The sequence below is a fragment of the Eubalaena glacialis genome, chromosome 11 (assembly GCF_028564815.1).
Source record: "Eubalaena glacialis isolate mEubGla1 chromosome 11, mEubGla1.1.hap2.+ XY, whole genome shotgun sequence".
Lineage (NCBI taxonomy): Eukaryota > Metazoa > Chordata > Mammalia > Artiodactyla > Balaenidae > Eubalaena > Eubalaena glacialis.
The window spans coordinates 826306-850443 of NC_083726.1; the positions used below are offsets into that span (position 1 = coordinate 826306).

The following is a 24138-nucleotide window of genomic DNA, read 5'->3' on the forward strand; positions in this document are numbered from 1 at the left end:
CACGTCCCCTCTAGGGATTCGGGGCCCCCCCGCAGGCCTGGGACTGGACGCTCCACCTCCCCCGCGGCAGAGACGAGAGGTTGGGGAGAGCCCGAGGTGCGCTGGGGCGTGACCAGCGCCTGCGGCCCGTGGGTGCTGTGGTCGCCCCTTCCCCGCAGGGACCCCCAGGGCAGAGTCCCACCTGCAGGTGCCCTGTCCCAGTGCCCAGGTGAGAGGGCCCAGCTCGGGCTCGGAGAGCACAGGTGCAGCAAGGGGACAGGTGGATGGTCACGGGCACCAGGACAGCGGGAGACGTTTACAGGGATGGCGTGAGGCCTGGGGGGTCGGTGGGGGGAACAGGAGGCCAGAGGGGCTGGGGGAGCATGAGCGAGGGGAGTGGGTGGGGTGGTGGACACCGGGCACTCACCGGGGGGCAGTCCTGGGGGGCTGGAGCGGAAGCCGTGGTCTGACCGCCACATGGACCGGTGGGAACGGGCTGGGCTGGGCTGCGGGGTGGTGCGGGGGCTCCATGCCGCCTTCTTCCCACGTGATGACCTGGCCCTGGGGTTCACAACTGACGTTTTCTCCAGCTTAGTCCCCAGGGTCCCTGGCGACACTCACTCTAGGCGCCCACAGGTGGGGCCCTGAAACTCACCCAATTAAGGTTCTGATGGTGCTTGCAAGCCGGGGGTGGGGGGGGGGCGGGAGCCCCCTCGGGGACAGCCCGGCTGTGCTGCCTTGAAAACCCCCGCAGGCCCGGGATCTCCAGCAGGACGGGGCAAATTCCGTTCTAAGGGTCCAAACGCTTCCAACGAGACAAACCCACACCTGTTCTCTGCCCAACTACATTCAGTGGCCAATTTTATTATAAAGAACGGTATCAAAATATACAAATCTGTTTAAGAACAACCAAGAAATGCAGCTTTTTTAAGGGTCAAATAAGCATCAGCCGTTTCAATGAAAGCAGCTTCCCCTGGAGCGATGGTGTGACATGAAGGGCCACGTCCAGGACAACAGTCTGAATAATTTAAAGGGCGGGTGTGACTTCTGACGTGGCTGCACATCATAAATCTTCATGGGACGGCGGCTGTGTTGGGCTTGCTTCTGTGGCTTCTGTCAGAAAACAAATAGATCGGTCCGTAAAATCCTAGCACGAAAGGTCCTGAGGACACGGCCATGAGGCCGGCGCTGGGGCCGCGGTAACGCGTGGACAGGCTGCCCATGGCCGTGGGGCGGCGCCAGGCTCCCTCTGGATGCAGCAGCCCCAAGCACCCCATGGCCAGGGTGTCCCGACAGCACCCCAGAGCCGCCACATGGCTGTGGGAGAGACGGGTGATGGGAGCCGGTGAGGTGCCCCCAGAACCAGCCGGGACGAGACGAGAGCCTGCGTGACGTGTGGGGACAGAGGGTGCGTGGCTGCGGCCCCTCCACGGCCCTCGCTGACCGTCAGGACCCTCGGTTCCTACAGGGCATCTACACGTGGATTAGCCTCTCTTTATCCTGCTGGGACCCAGGGAGCTTCTGGAGCCTGAGCCAAGTCTTACTCCTTCGGGAAAACTCTCAGCCATTGTCTTTTTTAACGTGGCTTCTTTCACGTTCTCCGTGTTGTTCTAGAACTTGTACGAGATGACTGTGGGAAGAACCGTGTCCCCCCCAAAAGATAGGTTGGCATCCTAATCCCCGGTGCCTGTGAACGTGACCTTACTTGGAAATAGGGTCCCTGCAGGGGAGCAGGTTAAGAGGAGCTCACTGGGGTGGGCCTTGACCCAATGGCTGGTGTCCCTATAAGTAGAGGGAACTTCGGACACAGGCTCCAGGGAGAAGGCCATGTGACAAACAGAGGCAGAGGCTGGAGGGACGCAGCTGCCAGCCCAGGAACGCCAAGAGTGACAGCCACCAGAGCCAGAAGAGGCAGGAAGGGTGCTCCCCGACAGGCTTCAGGGGGAGGCAGCCCTGCCGACACCTTGATCTCAGACATCCAGCCCCCAGGACTGGGAGACAAGGGGCCTCTGGGGTTGAAGCCGTCGGGTCTGTGGCGCTTTGTCACGGCTCCCAGGAGCCCCCGTGGAGCCATCTGCCCCTCCCGCCGCCTCCCTGCACGTCTGTCTCGGCCGGACCTGGGGGCTGCTCGGCTGGCGGCCTGTGTGCTGACCTTCCTTTGCGTCTCCCTCCCTCCATACAAGAGGGAGCCCCCCGGGGCTTTGTCCCCACAGAGGACTTTACGCTCTTGTCTTCCAGGAACCCCGGCTCCCATCATCCCAGGGCCAATTTTTGTGTAAATTTCTTAACTTGGGAACAGGTAGCAGCGCACCCAGGCCCTGTGGCCGAGGGTAGAGGGTAGAGGGCAGAGGGCGGCCGTGGGGTGAGCGGTCACTCACCGGCCCCCGCCGGCCCCGTCTGCACACAGATGTCCTCGGCCTCCTCGAAGCCCTCGGGGCACACGCAGACGAAGCTTCCGGGCGTGTTGTAGCAGTTTTCGTTCCTCCTCAGACAGGGCTTTTCTGCCAGCGAGCACTCGTCAATGTCTAAATAAAAACATTCCACTGACCAGGTGACCTCGTTCGGCAAACATGCACATGGGGATCGAAGGATCGAGGGATTCATGCGTCATGATTCACCCCCACGCAGAAAGCGCAGAGATGGAACCAGCCCATTAGAGAAAGGAGACAGAGGGGAGCATTTAACAGGAGCCCCAGAGCCAGGCCGTCGGGGGCGGGAAGAAGAGATGGTCCAGGCAAACGTGAGGGCGGAGCCCGGTGGTTCTCCAGCCGGGTTCCAGCCGGGCTTGACTGTCGAGGCGGACGTCCAGCCGGAGCCCGCAGGCCCTCGTTCGGCCCCCCACGCCCCTGGGCGCATGAGAATCGCAGTCTGCAGCCCAGGGTCCCGTCCCCACCAGCGCGCGTGGTCTCTGGGAAGGTTCCCGCCCCCAAGTTGAATGCAGATGCACCCGCTGACCTGCGCACTGGCCGCTCTCTTTCGAGTAGCCGGGGATGCACTCTTTACACTGTCCAGGACCCTTCCCTGTGCATCCCACGCAGGTAGAATCACATTCTGGAAACGAGAGGGGAGGGAGATGACGACACGAGACCCCCGTCCTGTGGGCAAAGCGCGACCTGAAACCACACACGAGATGGCGGAGGCCCTGCGGCCGGGAGAGCCCAGTGTCCCCATCCTGGGGGTGGTGGGGAGCAGACAGCGTGCGCTCGAGGCAAAGTGCGGACTTGCTGCGATTGACCGATTGACCATTGGCACTGTGTCGCCAAGGGACCTCGGTGCAGGCCGGGCTGCGGAAGCAGTACTGACGGGGCCCCTCCATGACCTCTGTCACCTGAAGGATGGGGGGCAGCATCTTTTCTCAAACAAAACCCGCCTCCAGCTGTGACACTGCTGACTCACCAGCTAGGAGCTTGGTGCCAACGACAGCAGAGAACGTGTGATGCTTTGGGGGCGTCTCATTGAAGCTGTGTGTCCACAAACATGGAGAAAGGACGGCATGGCCACGGACACGGTGAGGGGGGGGGCGGGGGGGGAAGGCGAGGAATCGGCACCACCTTTCAACCTTTCGGGGGGGGGTGGGTGGCCCTAAAATCCACATTCCCTTGAACTGAGCAACTCGGAAACTCATCCAAAGAAAATAATGAAGAATGTAAACAGCTTTACCTACAGGGATCTTCAAAGTTTGTAACTGTGGGGAACGGTGTATGACAAATATTCAATGATACAGATTGTTGAAGAAAACTGTGAAATAACATGCTCCAAAATAATTAACACGATGTACAAAAATGTGACATGCAAAGGTGGTCACGATACTGTTGAATGAAAAACAAACAGGTAACAAGGCGCCGCTCAGATCAGCGCTGCCTCGACCGGCCTGCCAGGGGCCCCTCCCCAGGGAGTGGATGGTTGCCACCTTTTTTCAACTTATCTGAATTCCTGATTCATCTTCAGGAAACATCTATCACTTGTGTTGCCACCGTAAACGTTTTAAGGTGGCAGAGCACACAGGGGTCACGCTGACAAGCCGCAAGCCTCTGGAGGGGAAGGAGGGGTTGGAGCCGGCGGGCCGGGAGGCGCGCTCACCCTGGCACACGAAGGAGCCGTTGACGTTCTCGCAGTACTGCTGGTCCTTGCAGGGGGGCGGCTCCAACGCGCATTCGTCCACATCTGCAGAGGACGGCACAGCTGTGGCGGCAGCCGCGCCCTGACCGCTGGCCAGAGGGACCGCCGTGGGGAGACACACAGTCAGTCATCCTCGGGGGCCTCCGTGTGCAGGTGGGACCAGCGGCTGACCCGTGAGCGCTCCCACGGGGCCGCGGTGAAGCTCCTAGGTGGGGCTGGGGGGGCACCACCCTCCCCGCTCAATTTGGGACGTGAGGCCCCCGACTTGCCTGCGGCTGAGCAGCTGCGAGGATGAGACCAAAACCGAGGCCCTGGCGGGAGGACGGCAGCCCGGCGGCCGCCTGTCCCCCGCCCCGCCGCACCCGCCAGCACCTGGGCCTGCGCGGACTCGGGCAGGGCCGAGATGCTGGCGGCCGGGCTGTAGGGCAGCATTCACGGGCTGCGGCTCGAGGAGAAGACACCCCAGGAGCAGGCGGGGCCCCAGCTGGCCGGGCACGGCGGACGGGGAGAGCCACGCACCACGGCTAGGGCCTCCAGACCGAGGGGCCATGCGGAGTCCACCACAGTCAGAGGCCGCCCATGCCCTGCAGTGTCCACCTGCCGGCCACAGCCCCCCACCCCACGTCTGTCTCTTTTATGAAACCAGGGCCCGAGGACACACGATTGGGCCCAAGTCCCAGGCTTCCCTCCCGGGTCCTGAGCCAACAGGACCACCGGGGCCACCTGATGGCAAGGACGGGGGGCAGGGGCCACCTTCCCAGCCCAGAGTCCAGGCCACAGAGGGTTCACGTGCAGCAACCGGCCCACAGGCAAGATCGCACGCGGGCAAACCCAGCCTCCATGCTGTGACCCGTTAAAACATGGCCTGGAACGTCAGAGGCTGCTTCCCCACGAGTCAGAAGTGGGCGGACAGAAGGAGTGGGGTGTCCTGCGGGTAGCCGGGGGCTGCGCAGACGCCACGAGAGAGTGGGGGGAAGGGGTGGGGGAGGGCAGCCCGCCAGCCTCACCCACGCAGGCGTCGTCCTCCCGCGCCCAGCCCACTTCGCACTGGCCGCAGTCTCTGTTGGTAGGGCCCGTGCACGTCTTGCAGGACTCGTCACAGGCTGGAAGGCAGAGGTGGCACGGCCGTCAGTACATGGGGATCCCGTCTCAGGAGTGAGCTCGACGCAAAGGGCGTTTCGGAAATTAGGAGCTGCCGTTCATAGGGTGAAAACAAAAACCGCAAACCAGCAAAAAATCCCAGAGGAGCAAGATACGCTCGACAGCAGAGAAACCTACTCATGTGACTCACAACGTCCCCGGACGGAAGGAGAGAACAGAGCACACGGGGATTCCCACGCCCGGCGGGATAAAATGCTCAGCGAGCGAGGACTCCAGAGGAACTGCTCGTCACCTGCCAGGGGCAGCCTCCCGAATGCTGGAGCCCACACCCAGCTGCGTGTGCGCATGCCGCCCGCCAACACGCGTGGACGTTCTGGGCGCGGGAAAGGCCTGGGGTAGGAATCGGAGGAGCTGGCCTCCCAGACACCCAGCACATTCTCCACGGGGATGCCCAAGGGGCGCAGCCTCACCGCCAGCCCTGACGGGAGAATTCAACACGACTGCTGACGCCCAAAAGGTCTTCCTGTACATCAGTGACCACCAACGAGAAAACACATCCAGACAGGGTGCCACTCGTGGCTTCCTCCCTGGATTTACACATCTACGCCCCGTCAGAGGACGCCATCCCGGGCTGATGCAGCCTCACGAGCAGGGCATGGGCCTCCCCAACCAGAAGGGAGAAGCGTGCCCATCACAGCTGAGAAGGCTCCATCCGTGCAACCCCACGGGCCCATCTCAGAACTCACGGGGGGGCCCAGAACCCAGGTGGGAGAGCCCACCTTACCCGACACCAGGGTGACCAAGACGGCGTGTCCTCTACACGGGGACCTGGGGCCAGGAGGTCACACTGCGTGGCCTCCGCTGTCCCGGTTCTCACCTGGGCCACCTCCCCACCCTGCTGGTGCCCTGACGTGGCCAGACTCGGCCCTGCCTCTGCTCACTCCGAGACCCTAAGCCTGAGTGACAGCGGGGACACCAGCCTCTGATCCCCGAGTTGCGCCCAAGGACACCCGAGCCTCCTGCTGGGACAGCCGCGGGGAGAGCAAGCTCGGGCCAGACACTCCAGGTGCAGGTCCGGGGCCCCGGGACCAGCGTGGACGTCATGGAGCTGGAGGTGCCACACTGTCCAGCCTCCGAGCCCTTCTCCAGAAGGACGTCGGGGTAAGCAACTCACACTTCCCTCCTGGGGCTTGTTTGGGGACAGGAAGCGAGACCATCCCGGCTGCTGGTCCTGTCATGTCCCTTCTTACATCGTACAAGGGCCCGCGCCTTCCCCCTCAGCTCCCAGAAGCCTGGGTCAGCGGTCACCGGGTCCCCCTCCCGTCCACACCAGCAGCTCCGGGTACCTGAGCAGGTGCTGTGCGTCTCGTTCCTCAGCGAGTTGAAGTAGCCGTCCATGCAGTCGGCGCACAGCGGTCCCCGGTACCCCGGGTGGCACTGGCACGACCCGTCGCCCTGTCTGCTACCGTCTCCGCTGCAGTGGCCGTTCCCGCTGCAGGGCCGCTCGGACCCACCCTGGCACGCTGCGGGGACGCCGAGCCGCTCAGAGCGCACCCCGCGACAAACTCATAAAACCAGCTCTCTGCGTCTCGCTGAAACCCCAGCCCTGCTTCACCCCTTCTGTCTGGGGACACAGGAGCCCCACACTGGCGAGGTGTCTGGAGGAGGCGTCGGCTTGCGTCACCCGGGACACGGGGCCGAGGACGGGACAGTGAGGACCCCCGCTGTGGTGCCACACCAGCGGGGCCAGCAGGACAGGCAGGGGCAGCCTCGGCCAGGGTGGGGCCTGAGCGCCAGGATCGTGCCCTTTGCCCAGTTGATCCACGTGAACATTTCGGTGACGCCTGGGCGGCAGCCATGGCTTCACTCAGTCTCTTCACCCCTGGAGGCTGGACGCCCCTCGCCCCAGCCTCTCACACGGGCTTCGCTGCTTATGGGCCACCTCCCCGCACCCAGAGGGCAGCACCCAGGTGGGCGACCAGGGGGTCTGTGGAGCCCTGAATTAGGAGCATACTTGGGACCAGATACCCAGAGGCGAAGATCCTGACAGCTGGGAGGAGGCTGCACAGGGCCCACGTTCCCACCTGAGCTCGTGCCCAGCTGGGAATCACGACAGGGTTATCCACACAGGACGCTCGCGAGTCCCCGCAGAAAACTCACCCAGGCAGTCTGGCCCGTAAGTTCCTGGAGCACAACACGCTTTCAGTGTTTTCACACAAAACCATTCAAATAAGGCAGGATACTTCTTCTTCCTGAGGATTTTAAAAAGTGTTCAATAAATCTCACGCGGCAGATTTCCTCAAAACAAAAACACAGCTGAACGTGTAACGTGCTTCTGAGTATCATGGGATCTGGGAGACGAGGGTCTGGGTGCCAAAAGACTCTTCCAGCTGATACCCTCGTCTGGATTGTCGCACTTTGGTAATAAAGGATGGGAACACGGGTAAGGAAGAAAACAGGTGTGTGGAAACCCCTACTATTTTTGTAGCTTTTTAAACCTGACATCATTTCAAAAGCCAGGAGTCGCTGGCGCTGGTCCCTGGGGACTCGGGCACTCACAGCCGCAGCCACCAGGTCTCCAGGAGCCCCTCGTGCTCCTCCACCAGCTGGTTGCACTCGAAGTCGCTGGTCCCACACAGGCCCTCCATGATCTCCAGCAGGCGGACCTCACTGAAACACAAGGCCGTCAGCTCGGCGAGGCCGGGGCAAAGGGCACCTCAGTGGTCAGCGTCCATTCCCCAGGGATGTCCCGAGGCCCCACCTGCTGCCAGGCCACAACTACAGTGGCACTTCAGTGAAAAAAGACCCTCAGCAAACACCTAAGTGGGGCCGGGGGTAGTCAGTGCCAGGCAAAGAACTAAACATGGAAGGTGGGGCTGGGCAGGGAGGCCTGTCCGTCCTCACGGTGGGACATCGGGTGTGGGGTGTGCCAGGGGAAGCCCTGCAATAGGGCCGGAGGAGGCCGGAGCTCGGGGTGGGGGGCAGGAGGGATTTAGCCCCACCTATGTTTTTAAGAAACCACCGTGTCTGCCGAGTGGAGGGCGAGTGGGACAAGTGTGCAAGCCAACAGGCCAGCCAGGAGCCAGTGCGCCAGCCCCAGGCAAGGACAGGTGACAAGCCCCAAGGGACGCTCTGTCTGTCAGTCAACGCTCCCAGGAACACGTCAGGCACCAAAGGCAGGCGCTGGGCCAGTAAGAGCAGGGCGCCCACCTGAATTCATACTTGGACAGCGTCTTTTCCTCCCAAGCCGTGTTTCCACCACCAAAGTTCTTCTTTGCTGTGTCCACCATTCCCTGCGGGGAGACGGCCGCACAGGGCTCAGCACTGCTGCCTCACCCCGTTCACGGTGAGGTGAGCGGTCTATGGTGGGGTGACCACAGTTCATGGTGGGGTGACCCAGTCCATGGTGGAATGACCCCAGATCCATGGTGGGATGACCCAGTCCATGGTGGGGCAACCCTGGGTCCCTGGTGTGGTGACCACAGTTCACGGAGGGGGTAACCCCAGTAGACGGCGGGACAACCCTAGTCCATGGTGGGGTGACCCTGGTCCATGGCGAGGCGACCCCGGCCAGACCCCTGGCTTCGTGTCCCCGCGGGGTGACTGGCCCACCTGGTTGAACTTGTCCACCAGCTCCCGGCATCGCTTGCAGGGCGTCGGCTTCTTGGTGGCCTCCCCGGGCGACAGCAGCATCAGAAGCAGCAGCCCCAGCACGGCCGGGGCCGGCGGGCGCATGGCGGGCCGACGTGGACAGCGCTGCGGGAACGCGGCCGCGCGGGCACTGGCCGAGGTCCAGCGGGAACCGGCCGAGCGCTCCGGCCTCCGGCCGCCCACCGGCTCCGAAGCGCCGGCTGTTCCCGGGGCTACTTGACGGCGCCGGCCGGGGCCCCGCCCCGCGCCAGCCCTCGCATCGCTATTGGTCGGCTGGGCCCACCCCGTCCCCATGTGGCCCAATCCGGGCTCGCCACGAGAGGCGACCAATAGGAAGGCCCCGGGTCAGCGTCCCGCCGGGAGGGTTGGGCACAGGGGGCGTGGAGATCCGAGCCCGCCCCTCGCGCCGGCCTCTCGCCTGCACCGCCCGCGGCGGCCATCTTTCCTCCGGGCAGAGAGGGCGCCCGCCGCGACGGCAGCCGGGGTTTAGTGGCCATGTTAGGTTCGGGCAAGGGCGTCGCCTCTATTCTCGGTTTCCGCCGCTCGACTTCCGGCTGAGGGTAGTCCAGGCGGACGCGCTTCGAGGGACCGCGCCGTGGGCTGGCGAGGTCAGCGCGCGCGGCTGGGGCTCTCGGGACGGGCTGCGGGGACCCCGGGCCGGCGCTGTCGCGGTGCTCCTTGGGCCTCACCGTGCGTGTCCACGCAGGACGACCGGTGGGCTCCTCACCTGAGGGCCAAGCTCCTCACCCGGCGGTGGGCTCCTCACCTGGGGGCAGTCTCCTAACCTAGGGTTGGGGCTCCTCACCTGGGGCCTGATGAGTGTTTCTGGGCTTCCAGACATCTGCATTTCCCCACGTGCCCGAGGCCATTGGCACTGGAACCCGTGGCTTAAGTTAGGAAGAACGAAGGTGGGCATTACCTGGTTTCTAGTAGGACAGAACTGCCAGAAGGAAGCAGTACAAATGATACAGAGTTTTCTCTGGCCGAATTTGTACCAGTTCCTTTGTGTTTCCAGCCAGTTGACTTGACCAGTTTCAGTAGAGACCTTAGAATCCGAATAGGCGGGGACAAGAAGGCCTTTGCACCTAATCTGAGGGGTCACCATCCTATAAACGACATGTTTTAAAGTCGTGGCCTGTTTTAGCCTGTGGGTGCGTCAGGTTAACAACCCGAACAGCTGCAAGCAGGTGTGGACCAGTGCAGGTGCGTCTGCTTACCGTCTCGGGCCCGGTGGGGGGTTGACCGTGGTTTCTGTACTTGAGTGTGTCCTGTTTGTCTCCTCGTGGTCCCGGCTGGGCATGCAGGGTGCCGCCAGCGCCTTCCAAAATAAGCTGCTTTGCCAGTTGGTTTCTGCCCTTGGTCGTCAGCACAGAGCACACTCTTATCTGGATGAGAAGCTCCTGGGGCCCGGAGCGAGGTTTGGCAGGTGCCTTTTCACCCCACAGCTTGTGAAATAACAGAGTCTAGATCTTCCCACAGGGGAACCTCCTCTGGGCAGAGGTGTGGAGTGGGGTGTGCAGGGACTGGCCTGGGACAGCTGTGAGCCCGAGTCAGGTTCCTGCCACGGAGCACCTGCGCAGCTCCTCCGACCGCCTGGCCTTAGGGATGCTTGCTAGTTCTGTAGACTCTTTCTCCCCTCGAACAGTAAGAGGAACAGAGAGTAGTATATGAACGTTCCGTGGTCTCTTCGGCTTCACTGGAAATTAAAGCGTTAACGTTTCTTTAATGAAAATGTAAACTGGTGTGATGAGATCCACGCTTAGTTTTGTTTTTTTTTTTTTAATTTTTTTTTTTGGCTGCGTGGGGTCTTTGCAGCATGTGGGATCTTCCCAGACCAGGGCTCAAACCCATGTCCCCTGCACTGGCAGGCAGATTCTTAACCACTGAGCTACCAGGGAAGCCCCCCACGCTTAGTTTTTATGAATTTCTTCTTCAAGTAGTTTGTTGAGCACCTGCCATGCGCCAGGCTGTGCTGATACAGCAGTGAGTCAGCCCTGCCCTCAGGCTGTGAGCCCAGCAGGGGAGACAGATGCCCCCTGTGATGACCGGAGTCCATCCTTGCTGAGGTTACAGTGGGGAGCGGGGGACAGAAGGATCCCGCCCTTACATTTGGTAAGGGAAAAGTTCTGTTACTTCCCTGGGAACTGCATGTTATTTTGGTAATTCTTAATTATTAGAGCCCTTTTGACCCCCTTACTTCCCTCACCTCACCACCACCACCATGTCAAACAGGATTCCTGTTCCCCCTCAGTTGTTGATTCCCCACTTGCTAGCCTAGGAGAGTACAGACTTCATACCTCTCCCTCGAACCAAAAAGTAGTTTTAACAAACAGTAAGCACCGTGGTTGTCTCCTTTCACTTCTTGCCCTTCTGGTTTTGATCAAATAAAAGCAAACCTGTTTTCAGACAAGCCAGAAACAGGAAGAACTTGCCATCTTCCTTCCCTTGCCAGATTGAAAGATAGAGGTCTTCCACGAGTAGGAACTGCCCCAGCCACTTCCATGGTTTTCTCAGGAAGCTTCGTGCCATGGGGTGCCCCCCAAAGTCCTGTTGGTGTTTGGGTGGTCTGTTGCAGGCACATCTGTCTGCATCCCCACCCCCCAGGAACACACTCTTGCTTTCTGCCACCCACGTGTTTGTGCTCACGACCAGCGTGGTGCTCGCCGGGGCTCCAAGAGGCTTGGGGGGTGAAGGTCAGAACACAGCGGGTGGGTGTCCGTGCCCCTGTCTCACCATCCTTGAGGTGCAGGGCTTCGCTGGCGCCCCGAGCCCTGCGCCTCACCTCCTGTCCTCTCGTGGCTGTCCCTCTGCAGTTCTCCAGGCGCACCCCTCCCGCCCTCCTACTTCACAGCCTCCCGGCCCATCTCCCTCGGCCAGTACCGTGGGGGCCGAGCCCAGCTTGTTCCTAACTCTCCGGCCAGATTTCAGCTTCTTGAGCATGGGGGTCATCCTGCTGCCCTCCAGCGCCGGGCTGGCCCAGGTCCCGGCTGCACAGTGGACTAAACTCGGGTTCTGCAACTCAGGTCTTTCTTCCTGGGAAAGTATTCGCACAGCTTAAAGCGTAAGAAGGCTGGTTAAAGTACGAAAGCTTCTCTAGCATGATTTTTCTTTCAACGTTCTATTTTGATGTGTTTTCGGAATACAGAAGCTGCAGCAGTTCAAAGGATTCCCATTATCCTTCAAACACATTTCCCAGGTGTTAACTCGAGCGTGAGTTTTGAAGCTCAGGGACCTGCGTCTCCATTCTCTCAAAACGATTCGAGTGGCGGTGCCGGCGGTGGATGAAGGTCCGTGAGGCTGACGTGCAGAATGGCCGGGAAGAGGCCGTCGGGCCTGGGCAAGCAGCGCCGGCTCCTGGGGCTGCTGGTGGTGGTAGCCGCCGTCCACCTGGTCGCCTGCCCCTACACCAAAGTGGAGGAGAGCTTCAACCTGCAGGCCGTGCACGACCTGCTCTACCACCAGCTGGATGTGGAGAAGGTGAGCTCCCGCCCGAGCCGTGCATCGACCCCCGCTTCCTGGGGCCTCTGCTGACCTGCCCTTCTCCCTGCAGTTTGACCATCTCGAGTTCCCTGGCGTGGTCCCCAGGACGTTCCTCGGGCCGCTGGTGATCGCGGCGCTCTCCAGCCCCGCCGTTTACGTGCTTTCGCTCTTGGAAGCGTCCAAGTTCTATTCTCAGCTAGTAGGTAAGGGGGTCTTCAAACGGGGACGGGGTGGAGAACTGGTGTGGTCAGAGGGTCTCAGTCACCCAGGTGGAGGGTCCCTCGTGCAGGAGGGTCCACCTGTTGGAATCCCGGCCACTCGGCAGAGGGACTCAGAGCGGGGACAGCGTCAGCCCCGCCGGGCCGTGCCCGCGTGACTGCGGTGGGGGCCGAGCCCCGTCCCCCGGGCAGAAGCAGCGCGTTTCCCAGCTCGGTCAGACCCGTCTCACGGCTGGTTGCTCCGGCCTGTGTGGAGAGCTTTAGAAATCGCACCTTCCTGGGGAAGAAGCACTTCCGCTTCCTGAAAGGGCAGATGAGGAAACGGAAATCCACCCTCGCTCCAGGCTGTTGTGGTCACGTGGGGGGGCCAGGAAGCCTTGGACGGGAGAGTTGGGGGCCACGTCTGCGCATCAGGTCCTCGGTAAACGTGGCCCTGGAGGTATCGGCCAGGTGGTGGGGCCGCTGGGGTCAGTGCCGGGCTGTCGTCCTGATGCTTCTGCCCTGCCCAGCGGCTGCGTGCCGCAGGCCCCTGCCTCGGGGCCACCAGGCACGGTGCAGCTTCAGGGTGGGGTGGCCAGGGTCTAGGCTGTCCGTCTTCCATGGCTCGCCCATTTTTTTGACAGTTTCAAAAGTGTTTAATAAACGATGTGACAGGACACGAAATGTGGCCCACCACACTCAAAATTAAAAGAATTCAGTTAATAGCGAGTGAAGCACAAAATGAACAAATTCATCTAACGCTAGTTTCAGTAAAAAATATACTGTCACTTTAAATTAATGTATTTTAGTTCCATTTGTTTTACGTGTCTATTTTTTTTTAAAATTTATTTATTTATTTTTGGCTGTGTTGGGTCTTCGTTTCTGTGTGAGGGCTTTCTCTAGTTGCGGCAAGCGGGGGCCACTCTTCATCGCGGTGCGCGGGCCTCTCACTATCGTGGCCTCTCCCGTTGCGGAGCACAGGCTCCAGACGCGCAGGCTCAGTGGTTGTGGCTCACGGGCCTAGTTGCTCTGCAGCACGTGGGATCCTCCCAGACCAGGGCTCGAACCCGTGTCCCCTGCATTGGCAGGCAGATTCTCAACCACTGCGCCACCAGGGAAGCCCCCTATATTTTTTAATTGAAGTATAGTTGGTTCACAATATGGCATTGTATCAGATGTACAGCAAAGTGATTCAGTTATATGTATATTTTTCAGATTCTTTTCGTTATAGGTTATTGTAAGATACTGAAGATAGTTCCCTGTGTTATACAGTGTATCTTTGTTAGTTATCTATCTTATATACAGTAGTGTGTATCTGTCGATCCCAAACTCCTAATTTATCCCTCTCCTCCTCCCCCTTTGGTAACCGTAAGTTTGTTCTCTGTGTGTGTGGGTCCGTTTCTGTTCTGTGTGTAGGTTCATTTGTGTCATATTTTGGATTCCACACATAAGTGATAACGTACGACACTTGTCCTTCTCTGTCTGACTGACTCCACTTAGTGTGGTCACCTCTGGGTTCCTGCATGTTGCTGCCGTGGCGTGGTTTCCTCCGCTGTGGCTGAGTCCTGTGCTGCCGTGTACACCCAGCCCGTTTTTAGTGCCGAAGGCAGCGCCCCTCCCTCAGAGACCCCGTGGTCGCTAAGGGCCCCGCCCCGCCGCTGTCGCGCACACGGCGCCCTCTCTGTTCAGTCAGGGCCGTCCTGGGACTCGGCGTGATCTTTGGACTCTGGACTTTACAAAAAGAAGTGAGGCGGCAGTTCGGGGCCACGGTGGCCACCCTGTTCTGCTGCGTGACGGCCTCGCAGTTCCACCTGATGTTCTACTGCACGCGGACGCTCCCCAACGTGCTGGCCCTGCCTGTGGGTACGTAGCCGCCTGGCCGGCCTGCCCGTCGAAGGCTGCTCCCCACCGGGCGTCTCAGAAACCCTGCGAGGGGAGCAGGGCCCTGTCCTCGGTGCTGGGCTGAGGCCCGGCTTCCAGGGCTCGGCTTCTCTTGAGCAGGACCCGAGCTGGAGCTGGTCCGCGGAGCTGGGAGGAGAGCAAGCCGCGTGCGGGCCCGGTGGGGACGCTCTGGGAGCCTCGGGGGGGGGGGGCCAAGTGCGGGGACCTCGGAGGGACCAGGCGGGAGAGGCGGCCGGCGGGAGAAGGGGAGGGGGCGGCCGAGGTTGGCGCTGGACGTGCGAGTGCGAGGCTGCGGAGGAGGCGGGAAGCCGCGTGGGCGCCGGCGTCCGGGGCCGTCCGGGGCCGTCCGGGGCCGCCTGGGGCCGCCTGGCCTGCGGAAGTGGCTCGGGCTGCACCACAGCGCAGGACGCGGGCCGGGCGGGGGGCTGTCGCGGTGCAGCCCCGGGCCCGCGTTGGCGGGTCTGGCTCTGAGAGGTGCTGGCTGTCTTCTGGAGGGCTCTGTGCGGCTTTCCCGAGGAGAGCGCAAGCGGCCCGCCTCCTGGCCTGTGCCTTGCAGTCCTGGCAGCCCTCGCAGCCTGGCTGCGGCAGAGGTGGGCGCGCTTCATCCGGCTCTCGGCCTTCGCCGTCCTGGTCTTCAGAGCCGAGCTGAGCCTGCTCCTGGGCCTGGCGCTGCTGCCGCCGCTCTGCCTGCGGAAGGTCTCGGCGGCCAGGGCCCTGCGCTGCGCCGCGCCGGCCGGGATCCTCTGCTTAGGTGAGTCGGGTCACCGCGGCCGCGCGGTCTGGGGCCTGTGCTTTCCTTGTCTTGTTTCATGCAGACGAAACTCGGGAGGTTTTCTTGTTTTTGTTTTTCGTTAAATGGAATTACCTTCACCTTCAGTGGTGGTAAAACGTCTCGGTGCAGGTCCCTGGCTGCTCTGCCCAAGGGTCCCCCACGAGGGCCCCCACCCCCTGCTGCCCGGGGCCTCCATCAGGGGCTCTTCTCCTCGTGTGTCTCAGCCAGGCCGGGCGGCCACGAGGGACCTGCGTGAAGAGGCTCGTTGGGGGGTAGGTCCCGACGCCTCAGCTCCTTTACGTGAAGCTGCTGGTGGCTCCTGGTTTCTGTGCTGACGGGGCTGCGTCTCGGGAACATCTACCTGTGACCAGGACTCCGCGGCTGCCGTTCAGCCAGCTGCGTCGAGATCCGAGCTGCCCAGGTGGCCGTGTTCTTTCCTGAGGTCTTCTTTTCTTAGGACTGACGGTGGCCGTGGACTCCTATTTTTGGCGCTACCTCGTGTGGCCAGAAGGAAAGGTGCTCTGGTACAACACCGTCCTGAACAAAAGTTCCAACTGGGGCGTATCCTTCTAGTGTCTGCACAGTGGCCCACGGGGCGGGGCTGCGCAATGAGCCACTCTCCTCCTGTGTCCGCACCTGATGGAGCATGGTGGCTGCTGCAGTGCCAGCACTGGTGCCTTCTTCCCCGCAGTCTGGGCCTCCCCTGGTCCAGTGGCCGCCACCCGGTGTCTGTAGCCGAAGCGTCTCCTTTGTCCTCGTGATGATCTGCTTTCTTTTCACATTTTATCCTGGAGTAGTTAAACACACGCAAGTAGAATACTGAGTCCCCAGTGGGCCCAGCACCCTGGGACAGTCTGTTTTTACAGTGAAAAACGGAGGGAAAAGTTAAAGAACTCGGCGCAGCCCCACTCGCCATCCGCGGCCTGGCTCTGGCACCGGCACCCGAGTCCCAGTCTCTGTCCGCGTGTGAAGGGGTCATGCCGTGGCCCGAGGCGCGGGGGTCCCGGGTGCTGCAGGCAGGGGCGCTGTCAGGGCTGTGTCTCCCGCACGCTCCTGGCTCCCGCCTGAGCTCGGCCCGGGGACGGGCAGCTGTGGCTGGCGCGTGGCCTCCTTAACTCTCCTGCCGCAGACCTCACCACTGCTCTGGTACTTCTACTCGGCCCTGCCTCGCGGCCTGGGCTGCAGCCTGCTCTTTGTGCCTCTGGGCGCCGTGGACAGAAGGGCCCTGGCGCTGCTCCTGCCGGCGCTGGGCTTCGTGGCTCTGTACTCGCTTCTCCCGCACAAGGAGCTGCGCTTCATCATCTACGCCTTCCCCCTGCTCAATGTCGTGGCCGCCAGGGGCTGCGCCCGTGTGTGAGTGCCACCACCGAGACGCTGCTGCCTGGGCTCTCCTGCGGGCGGGTTCCCGGTTCACAAAGGGGAAGATGCTTAGGGTAAACCGACGTGTTTAACTGGGCGCCTGGCCAGGCTTTGGTCAAGGGTCCAGCCCGAGTCTACAGGGCCAGCAACTGGCCTGTAAAGGACAGATGGTGAGTGCCTCGCTCCGTGGGCTTCGCCGTCCTGCCCGCGCACTGTGACAGCGGCCTTATCCCGTCCGCTTCACTTACACACAGGCAGCGCGGTATTTGGCCCGGAGGCTACGCTCTGACCCAAGTAATGACGTGGGATGCTTGAAAATGTAATATAAGTTTTATGTTGGCATCTGGGTGGAATTTCAGAGAGACAGTGTCACGTCTGCCTGCTTGGCGATAACTCTCGCTCAGCGACAGCAGGCAGTGGGTTTCTGCTCCTAACGATAGGTTCTGCTCTGCTGCTGCCGTTGCCTTTCCGCAAGGTGCACTGCTCTTTTACAGGCTGAATAATTATAAGAAGTCCTGGCTGTATAAAGTGGGGTCCCTCCTCGTGATAGGACACCTCGTGGTGAACGCCATGTACTCGGCCACAGGCTCGTACGTGTCCCACTTCAACTACCCTGGCGGCGTGGCGATGCAGAGGCTGCACGAGCTGGTGCCCCCCCGCACAGGTAGGCGCTCGGCCCCCCGCTACCGGCTGCGGCTCTGGCCAGAGGTGCCGGGTTCGCAGCGCTAACCGAGCAGACGCGGTTTCCACAGATGTCGTGGTGCACATCGACGTGGCCGCTGCCCAGACAGGTGTGTCCCGGTTTTTGGAAGTCAACAGCGCCTGGAGGTACGTCCTCGTCTCATGCGCGGGCTCCCGGGGCCGCCGTGGACCCCGCGGCACACAGCCTTGCTCTCGTTCGCAGGTACGAGAAGAGGGAGGACGTGCAGCCCGGCTCCGAGCGCATGCTGGCCTACACGCACCTCCTGGTGGAGGCTGCCCCCGGGCAGCTGGCCCCCTACCGGGACACGCACCGGGTGCTGGCCAGCGTCCCGGGCACCACCGGCCTGAGCCTGAACCTGACCAGGCTGCCCCCCTTTGATGTGAACCTGCGGACCAAGCTGGTGCTTCTGGAGAGGCTTCTCGGGCCTTCCTGAGGAGGCGCCAGAGGCCCTCCAGGAACGTCGGCGTTCCGACCGACGGGACGAGACGGGAAACGCGCAGAGGACCAGGGGTGCGCCCTCACGGGGGCGCGTCCGCAGCCGGGGCAGCCGCGTCCACGCTGCCCACCACTTGTGAGGACGAGGGGCCCGGCACCCCTGCCAGGGTGACGGTGGGTGGGATGCTGTTTACCATCCAGACCGAGTGCTGTTCACGGCAGCAGGGCGTGGATCTTGCCCGCGGAGCTGCTTTTGGGCAGCAGGCTGTGGCCTCTCGGCCCCTGAAAGGGCGTCCCCCTGGGGCAGCGTAACCGCAGAAACTCGGCGCGTGCTGGACTCGTCCCCACCAGCACCCAGCCCGCGGGGCGGGGCCTTCTTTGTGGTCACGGGCAGCCGTTTCCATTTCAGATGAGGCTTTAGGAGATAAACGCGTTCAAAAAGAGTGAGAATCAAATTGTAAATGTCTTCTTGTCGTCGCTCTCAGGTGACGCTGCCGGAGACTGCCTCCACCTGGGTTTTGTTTAAGTGATTTGGGCACTTTCCCACTTTGCTGAACAGTGTTTACTGAGTTCCTGACACGTGTCTGACTTCACCAGGCACCGAAGACGATGCAGGGAACTGAGTGTGCTTCGCCCGCGTGCACACGCACCGTGCACATGCACACGCGCACACACGCTACATACGTGTGCGTAGAGACAGGCGGTCTTCCCTGAGCCATTCCAGAGGCAGTGGCCTACACCTGGCCTCCGGCCCGAGTGCCTCGGTGCCTCGGAAGGAGGTGGCGCTTCGTGACCTCTAGTTAACTGCTTTTTCCACCGAAGCTGCCAAGCAGTCTGTGCGGGCCCCTCCCCAGACCTCCCCGCACAGCGCCCGCTGGTGATTCCTGCTGCGGCCGCCCGCCTCTCAGCAGGCTCCCACCTTCCCCCGTGGCCTGTTTCTCGTGAGCGTTTGTTACTTATCTGTCATCGGCAGTTCTCAGCGTTTAGATGTGGCCCCCGGTCGTCAGCCTGCACGCGTGGACTGCTGCTGGACCTCGATGGGCCGTGAGCTGCCCTGTCGGTTGCCTTGGTGTTCAAACTGCAGGTTCACCCGGGGGGCCTGTCAAGCCGTGCTGTCCCGGCTGCGTGCCCCGTCGTTAAGGTTTTGAGCACTTCCCTGCTTCCTGGCACAAGGAGTCCCACCCAGGCTCCTCGGGCCTCTCTGTCTCCACCCTGGAGTCGGCCGTTTGGAGGGCCCAGGCTCCTTTTGGCAGGGACTGGTTTCAGAGACCGAGATCTGGGTGCAAAGTGTGCCCATCGCTATCAGGATGCCCGTGTTTCCAGGCCCTTTGCGGAGAGAGGGACAGGCGCGCCTGCATGTGCACAGGTGTGAGAGGTCACAGCAGCATGCCGGCACCTCCAGCTCCACCCCATCTCTGTGGCGTCTGTTCGCCTCCCTCATTCCACGTCTGCATGTCCTGTCCCCTCAGTAAGAATCCTGACCCCGACAACATCAACGCACGTTTGACCCCTGTCAAGGGACACCGACCCCCACGCAGTTGGAAATCCGCACATAACCTTTGACCCCCCCCCCAAGGCTTAATTACTGATCGCTCCTGTTGAGTGGAAGACTTACCCATAACATGAACGGTCCATGACACATGTCTTGTACATTACATGTCAGATACTGTATTCTTTCAATTATGTGAGCTACAGAAGAGAAAATGTTAATTAAGAAAATCATAGTGGGGGCTTCCCTGGGGGTCCAGTGGTTAAGACTTTGCCTTCCAATGCAGGGGGTGTGGGTTCGATCCCTGGTCGGGGAGCTGAGATCCCACATGCCTCGCAGCCAAAAAACCAAAAACATAAAACAATGGATATTGTAACAAATTCAGTAAAAAACTTAAAAAAATCATAGGGAATTCCCTGGCGGTCCAGTGGTTAGGACTCTGTGCTTCCACTGCTGGGGGCCCGGGTTTGATCCCTGATCGGGTAACTAAGATCCTGCAAGCTGCACGGTGGGCCAAAAAAAAAAAAAAAAAATCATAAAAAAAAATATTTATAGTACTGTCTTTATCAACATCATGAGTTTTCGTCATGTTTCCAAGATGAATAGTCTGTCAGTACCTACATAATTATTGTCTTAGACCATACGAAAGGCTGTAGATGTTAACACATATGACTAATACTAGACATCAATAATGAAAAGATAATGTGAAAAAGAAATTCACATTTATTTACAGGTACAATGATATATGCATTGATAATGAAGCAGCAGCAACGTGATTGCTTTATGGTTGCCTAGTGTGATCGATACGATCACTTCCAGGTAGCCCAGCCTATACACTAATGGATGGATCGTCATAAAATTTTTATGGCATATAGTATTGCAGTCATATTCATCATACAGTATTGGGAACATTGTTACATTAAAAAAAAAAAAAACCTATGATGATAGACAGTTACACAGTTTCTCCAATTACAAGTCAGGGAGGGAGGGAGACTGTACCTAATTCTTTGAAAGCAAAGTTATAAAACAAAACCACATTGTTAATTTTATACTTAGTATCACTCAGCTTATGCCTATGTGAGGATGGACTGTCCAATATAAGTCTTTTACAGGGTGTACAGCTGTTAGATCTTCACATCGAGACACACACAGAGAGGTCTCTTAACCGCAGCATGATGATTGTTTACTGTTCGTTAGGTGGAGGTGGGTCGTCACAAAGGTCTTCATCCTCCTCGTCCTCACGCTGAGGAGACTGAGGAGGAGGAAGAGGAGGGGTAGGTCTTGCTGTCTCAGGTGGCGGGGGTGGGGGTGGAAGCAGGGGAGGCCGGTGCACTCGGTGAACTTGGCAGAAATACATCATAAGCTCTGCCCGACTTTTTTGCTTTCTCATTTCTCTAAAGTGTTTCTGTATACAACCAATCCTTCCACCGTTTGCTTTAGCTTCAGCGCCCGTATCATGGAAGGATCCATATTGTAAAACAAGTCAGAAGTCGTCTTGACTCGTTGGAACCATTCTGCCAGGCTGTCTGATGTCAGTTTGTTTCCCGGCGCTGCTGCTTCTGCGCCTGTCTCATCGTCTGCCTCTGGCTCAGGAGCCCTCATCTATCTCCATCAGGTCGTCTTCTGTGGCTTTCTCTGGTGTGCTGCCTAGTAGCCCTGGAATTTTTTTTTTTTTTTAGACTGTGCCGTGTGGCTTGTGGAATCTTAGCTCCCCAACCAGGCATCGAACCCAGGCCCCTTGTAGTGGAAGCTTGGAGTCCTAACCACTGGACCACCAGGGAAGTCCCAGTCCTTGAGTTTCTCGAAGACCCATATCTCAGAACCGTTCACCAACCCCCCCACTTTTTTTGCCAAACCCGAAGTCTCTTTCATGATTTCCTTGATTTATTTTTATTTATTTATTTATTTTTGGCTGTGTTGGGTCTTTGTTGCTGTGCGTGGGGTTTCTCTAGTTGCAGTGTGTGGGCTTCTCATTGCAGCGGCTTCTCGTTGCGGAGCATGGGCTCTAGGCGTGTGGGCTTCAGTAGTTGTGGCACGTGGGCTCAGTAGTTGTGGCTCGCGGGCTCTAGAGCGCAGGCTCAGTAGTTGTGGCACACGGGCTTAGCTGCTCCGCGGCATGTGGGATCTTCCCGGACCAGGGCTCGAACCCATGTCCCCTGCATTGGCAGGCGGATTCTTAACCACTGTACCACCAGGGAAGTCCCCCATGATTTCCTTGACTGAGTCTCTCGTAAATCCTGTGAAGTCATGCACAGCATCTGGACAGTTTTCTCCAGCAGGAATGTATTGTTTTGGGCTTGACGGCTCTCACGGCTTTTTTTTTTTTTTAATAACAACGATGGCATCCTCAGTGGTATGATCCTCCCAGACTCTCAGACTTTCACGATGTTCTCTGTATCAGGGTTCTTCCATAGCGTTGATGATCCTTTCCGTATAGTGTCATGTGTAATGAACCTTAAAGGTCCTGTGGCCCCCTGACCTAGAGACTGAATAGAGACATTGTGTCTGGGGGCAAGCAGACCACTTCAGCACTTCAGCACCTTCGGTGTGGAACTCTTGGGGTTCTGGGCGGGCAGGCGCGTTGCCCAATATCAACAGAACTGTAAAAGGCAGTCCCTTCCTGACAAGGTGCTTCCTGAATTCAGGGACAAGGCATCGATGGAACCAATCCAGAAAAAGTGTTCTGGTTGCCCAGGCCCTTTTGATGTCCAGTCAAATGACTGGCAGCTGCTGTTCATCTCCCTGCAAGGCTGGGGGTCAGCAGCTTTACAGACGAGGGCAGTCCTGGCCATAAAGCCGACTGCATTTGTACAGGATAATAGACACGGCCCGTTCCTTCCTGCCTGAAAAGCTGCTGCTCGCTTCTCCTCACTGATGAATGTCCTTTGTGGCATTTTCCCCCAGAATAGGGCAGTTTCATCTGTATTAAAAACTTGTTCAGGCAGATGTCCTTTCTCCCCAATGATTTTCTTAGCAGCGTCTGAGAACTTGTCTGCGCTGCCTCTCCCGTTATCCTGACATTTTAAAAGCCAAACCTCTTTCTAAAATCATCAAACTATCCTTTGCTGGCATTCAATTCTCCAGCTTTACAACCTTCCCCTCCCTTTCGCTTTAAGTTGTCGTGTGATGACTTTGCTTTTTCTCGAATCATTATTAGAGTCTATATAGGTGCACCCTTCTTATGGCAATCCTGCGCCCGCATAAAAGCTGCTTTTTCAAATAAAAATAAAAAGGTATTTCACAAGAAGTGCAAGGTTTTCTGCCTGCTGGTGTAGCTGCAGTGCCAGCTTCATGGATTTCCTTTTCTTTTTTACATTCATCTTGAAGTGGCGGCAGCCGCAGCTGCAGACCTCACTCCGCGATGCACATCAAGCCATTCAGCTTTTTCTCTTCATGTCTTGCCTTTTCTCTGCGTCTTGGGAGCACTTGCAGCATTGCCAGGGCACTTCGTGGGTCCTGTGGTGGTGGTGGTCAAGGTTCATGGTGTTGCACTAAATACAATGAAAAAATCCGCAAGAACCACAAGAGATTGCGGTTTACTGGAGAGACCACCTGCTCCGGAGGGGGTGAGCGCACACGGCGTTGTACGCGGATGCGGGGAGCACGCGCTCCGGAAGCAGCAGCAGGGGTGGCTGCAGCATTATTACTGTAGGTGCTACCGTTAATTCATGCAGTGAGGACTTCATACGGCATCTTTACGTTTGCTTCCTTTCTCTGCACTTCAAATGAAGCCGTGTGTTGTGTGCCTCAGGTTTTTTTTTTTTTTTTAACAAATTTATTTATTTATTTTTGGCTGCATTGGGTCTTCATTGCTGCACACGGGCTTTCTCTAGTTGCAGCGAGTGGGGGCTACTCTTCGTTGCAGTGCGTGGGCTTCTCATTGCAGTGGCTTGTCTTGTTGCAGAGCACGGGCTGTAGGCGCACGGGCTTCAGTAGTTGTGGCACAAGGGCTCAGTAGTTGTGGTGCATGGGCTTAGTTGCTCTGCGGCATATGGGATCTTCCCGGACCAGGGATCGAACCCGTGTCCCCTGCATTGGCAGGTGGATTCTTAACCACTGCACCACCAGGGAAGTCCTGTGCCTCAGGTTTGATACATTTTAGCTTTATATCATAAATTCATGTATGTTTTATGGTAGTAAATGATAAAATAGACTAACATGTACATATGTTTTATGCATTCATGACACACCTAACTTTTTAATTTTTTCAATATTTGTAGGCTACATGGTTCATCTGTGAGTTTTTTGAAGCTGTCGAAAGTCTCCAAAAACTTTTCCAATATATTGAAAAAAATCCACATATGAGTGGACCGTGCAGTTCGAACCTGTGTTGTTCAAGGGTCAACTGTGATTGCTCAAGATGATAAATAGTTTCGGGATCCCTTTGCCATACAAACAAGACGTCTGGATTCATGCACTTTGCTCCCTTGCCCACGACTGTCAATACTGCATTTATAAATTCCTTGGATTACCCACCTCAGTGTGTTACGTTTTTCTTTTGATTCACTTTTCATTGGCTTTAAGTCCTAGGATCCGATTCCCCCTCCTGTTTGATTGGTAGCACGTGACCACGCGCTCTTCTGGACGTCCGAGCTCTCCCTGAAGGCACGCTCAGGGAAGTTGCTCCCTCCCTCCTATAACTCCTCCCTGTTTTTTGTAGCGAATGTCATTGTTTTCTGGTTTATCCTTCATGTGTTTCTTTTTGTAAAGACCAGCAAATACACATATTCTTTATTCCCCTTCGTTCTTCCCCAAAGGCAGTGGCATTCCATACGCTCTTTGTTTTTTTCACATCTGGAGGTCTCCTAGAAATCACTCCATCTATTCACAGGGATTTCTCTCATCTTTTGGAACCACAGTACTTCATTATATGGATGTGCACTCATGTATTCAATCTCCTGCATGTGGGCATTTAGGTGGTTGCCCATATTTTGCAACTTCAAATAATGCT

The 24138-nt window shown here is 58.5% G+C and overlaps 2 protein-coding genes across 2 annotated transcripts; one reads left to right on the forward strand and one right to left on the reverse strand.

The window, feature by feature from the left end:
- Window positions 1–823: 823 nt before the first annotated feature.
- Window positions 824–9071, reverse strand: CRELD2 (cysteine rich with EGF like domains 2). Its single transcript, XM_061204939.1, has 10 exons — window positions 8812–9071; window positions 8410–8492; window positions 7759–7869; window positions 7360–7451; window positions 6546–6722; window positions 5106–5201; window positions 4060–4143; window positions 2935–3030; window positions 2358–2504; window positions 824–1092 (listed from the first exon to the last, which is right to left on the reverse strand). The coding sequence occupies exons 1-10, from the start codon at window positions 8932–8934 to the stop codon at window positions 1043–1045; spliced, it is 1059 nt and encodes a 352-aa protein (XP_061060922.1). The 5' UTR covers window positions 8935–9071; the 3' UTR covers window positions 824–1042.
- A 276-nt stretch (window positions 9072–9347) lies between these two features.
- On the forward strand, window positions 9348–17780 carry ALG12 (ALG12 alpha-1,6-mannosyltransferase). The gene is made up of 10 exons (XM_061205364.1): window positions 9348–9458; window positions 12047–12327; window positions 12401–12533; window positions 14217–14390; window positions 14986–15180; window positions 15659–15762; window positions 16331–16554; window positions 17055–17224; window positions 17313–17388; window positions 17465–17780. Exons 2-10 carry the CDS (start codon window positions 12160–12162, stop codon window positions 17694–17696), a joined length of 1476 nt encoding a protein of 491 aa, XP_061061347.1. The 5' UTR covers window positions 9348–9458; window positions 12047–12159; the 3' UTR covers window positions 17697–17780.
- The last annotated feature ends 6358 nt before the right edge of the window (window positions 17781–24138 follow it).